We start from the raw sequence: 10,355 nt of genomic DNA, 5'->3' as shown, positions 1-10,355 counted from the left end.
TACATATTTGTAGTCGTAGACCAATACCACTTCTCACATTCCTCGAGGGAGGAAATATAAACTTAGGGACTGCTTGGATGAGAGATTGAAAACTAACTGATTGGATTGAGATTTCAAAATCCAATAGTTAAATGATTCAAAATGATAACTAAAATGCAGAAATCTAAAAATTGCTAATTAACAACAAACGCAGAATTATACAAAGCTCAGTAACAAGAAGATACAATGGTGTAAAATGAATGGAATGGAGAGTGATGGAGCTCTAAAACACGACTTCAACAAACATACTCGATATAGGCCGTCATCAAACCAAAACAGGCTTCACAAATTTATTACTAGCTAGAGTGAGAAATGAGCTTGAAAAAATGTTATGTTTAGACCCATAAAAGAGATGTGTACAGAACCAGACTTTGAGCATTAGGGAGGCTGAAAATAAAATATAGAGCCGAACTTTAATCGTTGGGCGCTAAGATGTATATTCTTGAAAAGACCGAACATACAAAAAAAAGACCTATAATGTGCTGTGCATGCAATGCAATTGCTCACAGATTCAAGCAAATAAAACACTCTGGGAAAACTAAAAATTCAAAAAATAGCTTTTCTTTTTTTTTTTTTTTTCCACTTTCCATTTTGCAATATATGGGGCTAATATCAAAACAAAGGTTTATCAGAGAGAAAAATTAAATTATACAGGATTGCCTATTATTTGTACACCAAAAGAAACCAAAAAGAGATATGCTTGATGGTCCTACCTTCTTTCCTCTACACCAACAAAAAATGATCAACTATAAAAATAAGAGAGAGAGAATATTCACTTGATTGATAATAATCGATCAAATGAAAAATACAAACCTACAAACAAGTCGAATTAATCTCCTGGGAACCAACATTGATCCAGAAATGTGTAACGACATCTTCCATCTATTCATCATCATCTGAATCTGCATCGTATTAAGACAAGTAAATAGATCCATGTCTAAAACAATAATAATGCAAATCAACATGATGAAAAAATCAAACATGCGAAGAAATAATTATCCCCTGGATTATATTATAAATTTAGGAGCGACTGGATCAAAAAGGCATTGCCTACTGACATTCTTAAAAAAAAAAAAAAAAAAAAAAAAAAAAAAAAAAAGAAATATCATTCCACTCGAGTGATTAACTTTCCTGTAATCTTTGAAAACTACAACAAAAACAACAACAATAGCAGCAAAAAAAAAAAAAAAAAAAAAAAACCAACATGATTCCTTTCTTTCAGAGAAGCCAAATTAGTTGACTTGTGGTTATGTATATGCTAATTGTCTCGTGGAAAATAAACTTAAATCTCTAAGAATATATGCTAAAAATATCAATATTTTAAATGACCTATTCCTTGAGCTACAAAAGATAAAACATCAAAATTTATAAGTTCAGTCTACGATCTACATGGCCAAATACTTAAATTCACCCTTGAACTTTTCATAAAAAACTTGAACTCCAAACTTTGCAAGGGATCTATTGTGCCCCTGAAGTTGTTGACTTTGCACACATTGAACACCTGAGAAGCCAATAAGCAGATTAGGTATTCAGCGTGAAAGACGCACTGACTTGGAAAAACGAATCATGAACCACTCTTTTCATCTCTTGCCGGTCACTTTAACACATTTCTTGATTCTTGGAAATTGGAGATTTTTATGTGAGTTAATTTGAGGGATTGTATTAAGGAGAAAATATTCAATCCAACCAACATCACCATTCGAAAAATCCATCAAATTTCCAAGAACTCACTGTCATAAAACAAGATTGCGAGATAAAAGCATTGAACCACCGAATCAGAGTTAAGTAGCAAGTTTCATGATAGCTTGCCTAAAAGAACAACATTCTCAATAAATAGTCGTTACCCAAGGAGAAAATTTGGAAGGAGTGGAAAAGAATATTGAAGCTAATCTTTTAACTCTAAATTTTTGATTTCTTCAACCTTTACAAGGATTGATAATTAGAGATCTACAATCAGAGACCTGCAAGATACATTAGCAAAAACCCAGTTCAATTTGGCTCAGCTTGGGTGAAAGCATCAGAATTTAATTTCCTCTAAGCATTTAAAATTGAACCAAGTAAAATCCTCACTTGCTTGAGTCTCTAATCTTGAAGAATCTTTACTCTCAAAGATGGATGAATTGGAGAACAAAAATATACTTCGAGAATGGGATGAGACGAAGAAAATTATTATATACTTGTAAGTTGATACATTATTTGTAGAAGAAACAACTTGAGAAATTTAATTTTGTTTCAAAGGTCACAAAACGCAGAGAAGGTGTTTAATGAAATGTTTGAAATAGACTTTTTGCAAAGAGAAAAAAAAATAAGGGTGAGGGAAGAGAAAATCTTTTTATTTTTACCCTTAGAAACTAGTTAAAGAAATTCATAGTCACAGATTCTAATCTCATCACGAACTCAACCGTAGACTCCATGATTGACCAATTTGAAAAAGGCAAAACTCCTTACATGAGTGACCGAAAACATGAAAGAAACAATAAAACAAAGTACAGAGAAAAATAGCAGGAGGAGGAAGTGGTGAGGTTGGGTAGAGAGATTGTTGATATTGATGGGTTATAAATAGGCAAATGGGTGAGAAAGCTAAAATTAAATGCATGAGAAAAGAAAGAAGGATTAAAGAGACGAGACAAGAGAAGTGAAGAAGACCAAAAAGGATAATTTGAGTTTTTTACCAGATTACTGGACATTTTTCATCCTTCACACACCCAAGACACTCTGATTTCACACACTGGCTTCAAGTGTTTAATGTGTGCAAAATCAACAAATTTAGGGGCACAACAGGTCCCCGTAAAGCTGGAGGTGCCCGAAGGTTTTTTGTGAAAAATTCGAGGGTGAATTTATATATACAGCTGAATCTAAAAAAGCAACATCAACTTGCAGCAAACAAACAAATTTCTTAGTATATAGAATTACATAATAAAAATCTGAAATGAAAACACTCTCAATGGAACATATACAAAGTAAATACAATTTTGTTTATTATTCTTCTGACATTTAATTTACATCATCTTTTTTGCATTTGTTATCACTGAGCTTTTTTGGTGTAAATCGAACAGTTATTGATTATTATCTCTAATGCCTTTATTTGGTGGTGAAATAAATATTAAGAAAAAAAAAAAAAAACGTCATAGTTATATCATGGGGACAACAGCTCCAATTAAAATATAAACATTAGGAATTTCATGCAATCAATGCATAAATTGATACCTAAACTTTGTACAAAGAAGTCTAGTAGCACACTCAACTTTTAAGTTGGCCCATTAAACCCTTCAACTAAAAAACTTGTACCTATTGAATAATTTTACTTGTAAAATCACACCTGTGAAAAACAAATTTACTTATTTTTCAATTACCAAATTTATGATCAATAAGTGTGATATTTTATGCATCTTTTAACACATTTTTAACAACAATTTCATAGTTTTTTAATCATCTAAAAACTGTTCAATAGATATAATTTTAAAAGTTGAAGTTCAATATGTGCAATATTACAAGTTAAATGTTTAACAAGCATAATGTTATAAGTTTTGATATTTTAATGGATCAACATAAAAATTCAGAGTGCAATACCTTTTTTTTGTAAAGTTCAGAGGTATCAATTTATGCATTGAGCAGAATTTTATGTTTTTCAAAGTGAAACAATTTTTTTAGCATAGCATGTCAACTCAATCAAAGCCCAAACTGTTCAAAACCGTGCCTCGTTCAGCTGACCATGGTTGAACTGTCGAGTTGACCAGTTTTGAGTTATGATCCCTTGCAGGTTTAATGACTACTACATGCACAATTTTATTCAGCTGCCAGGTTGATTTTCTTAAAAACATTGGTAAATAACGGATTGGATTTCTTAAAGAATTGTATCAGTATGCAACAATTAATGACAAAATCCAAATTACTTTAGGATATCCTAGGAAAAGTTAGAAACAGGCTTATCATGAAATAATGTAAAAATATACAAATAAAATAGCAGATGGCTCACCAGATCTTATATCTTCCCCCACTCTTCCTCTATTTCTTAGCTGTTTCATTATCATTGAGCATATCAGAACCCACCAATAGATGTGGAATACCAGTAGCATTAACAGCATCGTATTGAGAACATAGTACAATGAACGGGGGTAGGCCTTTGATAAATCCATGCAGTCCTTAATATCATTGCTGGAACACGTCAGCCATAAGAACAAATGAGCAAAAGGAGTCCACTGTACAGCCAAAACTATCAAATCATGTACAATGATGACAAACCTTGAAGCCTTGATTAACCAAAAGGGAAAGAATATTAGTCGTAGTATGAGCCATGAGAGGGCAAATAATCCAAAGCAAATGCTCGCTCCAAGCTCCCTCCCGGAATATTTAAAAACTTTTGCAGCTTCTAAGAATACATCACTTGCATCATGAAGGGCAAGGATAATCGAGCCTATCCGGAAAAATCTAACAATTATGGAACATTTAATAAGATATTTTCTCATTGGATATGCCCAAATTAAATTCAATTAAATTTTGCTTGCTCCTAACGCCAAGAGGTACAACATATAAAACTTTCAAAAGCCTTGTTGTTCTCACAAAAGAGCTTACATGATTTGTCATCTGAACCTAAACACACTTTCAGATTCTCCATTTGGTATCATCAAGATTCATACAGTTAGGCAGAATATTAAATAGGATGCATCTCTTAGAAACATGATATAGTTCATCTAGGCAGAGGAGAAGAAAATTGTTTTCTTGTAAAGCTGTTCCAAGTTCTTCATGTCAAGCAGCAAAAAACTGTGCAACTCAAGGAAGAATGCATCTGTAATGAATATTAACAAAAAAAAACGAAGAACAGAAATGACCTAATTTTTATTTAACTCAAAGACAAGAATACCAATGTTAAGTGGACTTTGGTATGAGATCAACTAATGGCATATGTATCTAGAGGTTGGAATCGGCTATTTCCAAAATATTCAGAGATTTTCTACAAAGTTGATTAAACCACATGCTCCACTGCTTGTGTGGGCCCCCAAGTGTCAAGAGTGCCTTATCCACTTTCAAAAACCCTTATTCAGCATGGAATTATAAAAAAAAATAAAATAAAATAAAATAAAAAAAAAAAAAAAACCAATGAAGTGTAAAATAACTATGAAATTAAGTCGAAAAGCAAAAGTATCAACCTTTCTCTAGTTTCATCTACAACAACTGTAGGCCAGTTTACCCACTTGTCCTGTACATAATAGGTAAAAAGTTTTCTCTTAACTTTTGGGTATCTTACGAAAAGGTTTCAAAGGGGATGAAAATAACCAGTGTTCTTACAAGTACTTGGCATACAACCCCTGATATTTTATAACGTAGTTTTTGCAGCTACTTGTCTATACAATTGAAGCTTTTTCTACAAGCAAGGTGTTGCATCAAGTCAAAGCTGTAATAAGCAAGGGTGTAGGACATTCCTAGAAAGCAATGCTTCGTATCTAAAGGATGGTGAGATAAAAGAATTTGTTGACCATAGTATCAAAGCAGGATAGATGGACCGGAGAAGTTCAATAGAGGTATTCTGAAATCATAAATCCAAATAAATTTCTGAGGAAGTTATACAGGAATAGAACTTGATAGGTAATGATACATCAGAAACAGCACATCCTCAAAGTTGTGGGATACTAAAATGGATTTTTGAAGTACAAGGGACGGCAGACAGAGGTGAGTCTTGAGTGCACTTTGTAGGAAGGTCAAAGTCAAGAGAGCCAATTTAGATGGTTTGAGCAATAGCAAGTCCACTGAAAACTAATAAATGTACGTTATGAAAGGTTACAGATATAAAGGCCACAACAAGGAGGAGATGAGGTGTAGACCTAGGATCACATGTAGTAAAGAAAATTTTAGCAGCCGTAAACCTTTTTAAAGATGCACCTAACCATAACAAAATCAAGAAAATGGATCCACAAAGTTGACAGCAAGTAAATGAATACTAACTTAGTTAAGTTGACTTGATTAGGTTTTGCAGATGAATTTGATGTTCTTGATTTTCCTTGCATAACTTTTTTAATTTCTAGTACTAGGGTTGCACCCCTGGCACCATTTACTGTTTTAGTTTTATTTTAACTTAAAAAAAAAAAAAAATGTGGCATCTCAATCCCAAAATGCATAGCAGTCAATCATTTAACTGCTAAATTCTACCGTAAAGTCTTAAACGACCTGAAACTAAAATAATTCAAAATGCATGCATAAACTTTATCATTATCAATTTTATTTTGTTAATGTTCATAGGTAACAGTAATATCACAGAAAAAGATGCATCAAACAGCTTCAAAAGCACATGGATTTGTGCTATCGAAAAATTTGAAAAAAATAATGAAGCTTAAAGAAATCATTTTATGTTCATCCAACTCACAATCCAAAGTAGTATGGTTTGTATTACCCTGCTATGTAAGAGCATCCAATCAGCATAACTGTAATAACATGATGAGACATCATTACAGCAAAGTCCTTCCTTCTAGTTTCCCAAGTAAGGAGAGCAGCAATACTGTAAATGTAGAACCCACATTGGCACATGTAAAAAAGCTTTAGGGGAAGCCTGAAATGAAAAATGACAGAGGTCAGTAAATTCTCACTCTTGACATGGCATTCTAATCTTAAAAAGAGCTCCTTATGTAATTTCAAAAATCAAAACAAAGTATACTGAATAACTCATGAAAGACATTGTATTTCTGCCATTAACTGCTAAAGCTACATATGCAAGCCATACAAGCAGCTATCTCTATTAGTTGGACAAAGTCCTATTGCAATTACTCACCTTAATTCATGATCAGGCCAGCCTCTGAAGAACTCTCTTGTATTTCTGAACCATGGTTCATTATAGGTAATTTTTAAAATGCATACTTCAACAGCTGCATAGTATGTTAGCTTCCACATAGACTCTGAGCATTTTACAATTATTGCACGCGTAGCCTCATCTATCCTCAGTAGCACTGCTTTCTTACGCAAGAACAAAAAGGCCAGTCTCTAGAAATATGTGAAAAAGAAATTACATTAGAGATGTGAATAATATATATATATATATATAACAAAGGGAAAAAATTGTCAATATTGAATCAGCATAAATCTATGCCAAAAAAAAAAGTTCTGACATATTCTTATTGAAAAAGCCAGAATTTTGTTTTTTACGTTCAGACATAAGTTTCTATACTCTAGCACTATTATATGCTGCACAACCGATTGCCTTAGAATTAATGAGCTAAATTGCAAAATGGATAGACTTCCAACGCAGGAAACCTTTGGTATTGTCAAACAAACCTTTTCAATCTCTCAACAGCAGCTAAGCGCTAAATGAGAAAAAAGATCTGCAAGAAACTCTTTAGTTGAATAGAAAATGTTGTAACAGTCTGAACTACATATTTTGAAATCTATCTAATAAAGGAAAGTCCTAATCTCATGGTACATCAACTTTCAAACACTCTCAAATGATACATTCTCTTGCAGATAAATTTGATTTGAGATAATATCCAGTTCAAGATAAAATTAAAATAATAATATGGATGAATGAATGGAAACCAAATTCTGAAGCTTATTAGCAAAGGGGAATCAGAAAACCAATTTCCAGCAGATTCACAAGCAGGGCTATGACACTTTTGAAAGCCTGACCTTTAAACAAGTATATTTATGGCTCACAGCACATATGACCACTATGTGATATGAACGAATTATCTGATCCAAAATCTAGTAAGAGTTTCCATTGAAACCATGCTTGTCCAACTCTAGCATAAATAACTTCTAGGCACATGCACAATCAGAACAAACCATAAGAGTGCCCCCAATATATTTTTTTTTTCTTTAGACAATGGCCTTATGTATTTAATACACATCAGATGAGATCCATCACAATTGGAGGATATTACTTCTATCTTATGTATTGGCTCCTTCCTTGTATCATTTAGAAGAAAATACTAGAAATTAAAATCAATTTTCTTTTTATCATCAAGAAATATAAACGCATGCACAATGAACAGACAATGCTTCAGAACATAAACAGCAAAAAGTTGCAGTCTTTAATCAATTCTCTTCCCTAGCAGGGAAATGGAACAAATTCTCCACACAAACTTTCAAACATACATACAATATATGTGATAACAGGCAACTTTTCTATAGCTAGGTGGAATCGAGGAAACAGATTCATATAGCCAAAACCAACTAGTTTGTTAAAGCTTAGTTGAGTTGAGTTGCATTATAACAGGCAATTTTCCTTCAACCTCTATTATAAGGCTATAGTTCTTTTCTTTATATTTTCAAAATATGAGATAATAGCTTTCACAAAAATTTTAAAAGTAATGCCATTTAAGCTGATGATAAAATATAAAGCCAACCATCTGAAAAACCATGTGCAAACAAAGAACTTATTCTCTTTGAAATGAATAGTGCCCAAAGAATCACCAAAAATAGAAAAAAAAAAAAAAAGAAAAGAAAAAAGAAAGTAATGTGATAATTACTTTGGTCCCAAACATGATCATCCTTTTAACATCATTCAATTCAGATGCTCTCAAGGCTCCAACCCCAGGTTTTACTGTGTAGATCATATCATTAATTCCTTGATAGTTGTCATAAATTCATTGCAAAAATTATGGCTTAACAGCTTTAATTTTATTTTATTATATGATTACCAAATTCCTTAGTTACACAAAAACCCATCATAACTGGAGCATATTATCACTATTTTTTCCCCATCTCAACTCTTTCCATGTATCATTTAAAAGAAAACACCAAATCCTCCTGTTAGCAGTTTTTCTTCTACAATTAACTAATTCTCGTTTACTAGCTAAATTAAACATGCTTCAACAATCCAAATGGTGGATTCAAAACTGCAAGCTAACAGCATAAGTTGCAAACCTACAGAGCAAATTGATCCTCTTATTTAGGAGGGAAAGGGGAAAATTTTCCACAAGTAGAAAGGAACATTTTATTCAGTGATAAGGGGCAGTAAACCTAAAACCTTTATAACAAGCTAGAATACACTATGTAGAGCTTCTATTAATATTTGAAATGGTGAGAGAACAGCCTTGACAAAATTTATAAGAATGTACCAGTTTAGACAATGACCAAACGTGATTCAAAACATCAAAAGCAAGACCAGATGAAAACTAAGTGACAGTTTGTGTTTGCAAAATTTAAGGCCTAGTGAACCATGGTTTCAAATCAGATTCCTTCAATCCTCCCCCTTTTTTTCATTGCCACACCGAGCAAGTCTGTGCAATTTTATATTTGTACACAATACCAAAAAGATTCATTACATTATGCACCAAGAAATACAAAAAAACTCTTCTGCTTGTGATAAGTCCTCCAAGGATCCAACACTTTCCACTTGACCTCAAAAGCAATAAAAATCTAATACACAACTACATTTGGAACTTGCACAGCTACAAATTTACCTGTCTTTGCATGAAACTATTCCTGAACCTTTCAATTCATTGTTAACAGAAAAACTTCCACTCGATCCCCCAATGCAACTCAAATACCTGAACCAAGCCAATTTACTTATTCCTTTTTTTTTTTCAAAATAAAGATTCCAATAAAAAACCTTGCAAATTTAAGTTCTCCATTTCCAATTTATGCATTACCAGAAGCACAACTTAGAATCTTGAACTTTCTTATTCCTGATCAAAAACTTAACAACCAACAAAACTAAGAAACTCTATCAACTTTCCTTCAACTTAAACTTCCAAATACAAATAGTTAAAGAAAAAAGAGATTCAAGCAAGTCAAAAAAAGAAAATGCAATTAAAGAAACCTTACTCGAAAGATGAATTTGTCCAAGAAGAACCTAGCGACCACGAAACCAAAAGCAAAGTAGATAGCAACAAGAAAATGCCAGGGGTTTGGTGAGCCATTGTGGCTCAAGATCGATTCCATGCGAGATTTCAAACTATAATTCGAACGCGGATCGAATTTGGCATGAATTCGGTTCTCATTATCAAAAGAATATATAGCGGCAAAGCTAATAATTGCAAGAATTTAAGCAGCTTCCATGGAAGTTGCAGAGATCTGATTTTGCCCTAATTGTGATTTGCTTATAGGCAGAGAGGGGAAGGGAATATAGAAAAAGAGAGAGAAAAGATTAGAGATCTTGTTTCGTAAAGTAATGCTTGTTTTTTTTTTTAATTTTTAACAAACAAAACCATGATTTAGAGAGAGCTGCCTCATGTGGGGGAGGAGGAGGAGGAGGTGCCTTTTGCATGGACAATTGCAATTTGCATCTTCTGTCGTTGCTTTTCTTTTTATTTAGCTCAATGTGTGCCCAATATTAGGTTTCGATCTTTAGAGAGAAGTTAAAGGTTGTCTCTTAAAAAACCGAACAGTGA

The 10,355-nt window shown here is 32.9% G+C and overlaps 1 protein-coding gene across 3 annotated transcripts; it reads right to left on the bottom strand.

The window, feature by feature from the left end:
* Nucleotides 1-646: 646 nt before the first annotated feature.
* Nucleotides 647-10,355, bottom strand: LOH2 (LAG1 homolog 2). 3 transcript variants are annotated; one of them, XR_016321330.1, is made up of 7 exons: nt 9,790-10,354; nt 6,800-7,008; nt 6,425-6,580; nt 4,282-4,467; nt 4,016-4,194; nt 853-941; nt 647-762 (listed from the first exon to the last, which is right to left on the bottom strand). XR_016321330.1 is itself a non-coding variant. In XM_089722971.1 (7 exons), exons 2-7 carry the CDS (start codon nt 9,435-9,437, stop codon nt 922-924), a joined length of 762 nt encoding a protein of 253 aa, XP_089579097.1. In that variant the 5' UTR covers nt 9,438-9,512; nt 9,790-10,355; the 3' UTR covers nt 647-921. The 3 variants fall into 3 exon arrangements, 2 of the variants coding, with proteins under 2 accessions (XP_089579097.1, XP_089579096.1); XM_089722971.1 differs by adding an exon at nt 9,426-9,512 and having other exon boundaries at nt 647-941; nt 9,790-10,355; XM_089722970.1 differs by having other exon boundaries at nt 647-941.

The sequence above is a fragment of the Jatropha curcas genome, chromosome 6 (assembly GCF_041381405.1).
Source record: "Jatropha curcas cultivar XTBG-Jc1 chromosome 6, XTBG_Jcur_1.0, whole genome shotgun sequence".
NCBI lineage: Eukaryota > Viridiplantae > Streptophyta > Magnoliopsida > Malpighiales > Euphorbiaceae > Jatropha > Jatropha curcas.
The sequence above is the reverse complement of the archived record's forward strand: the minus strand, read 5'-3'. Positions and strand labels throughout refer to the sequence as shown.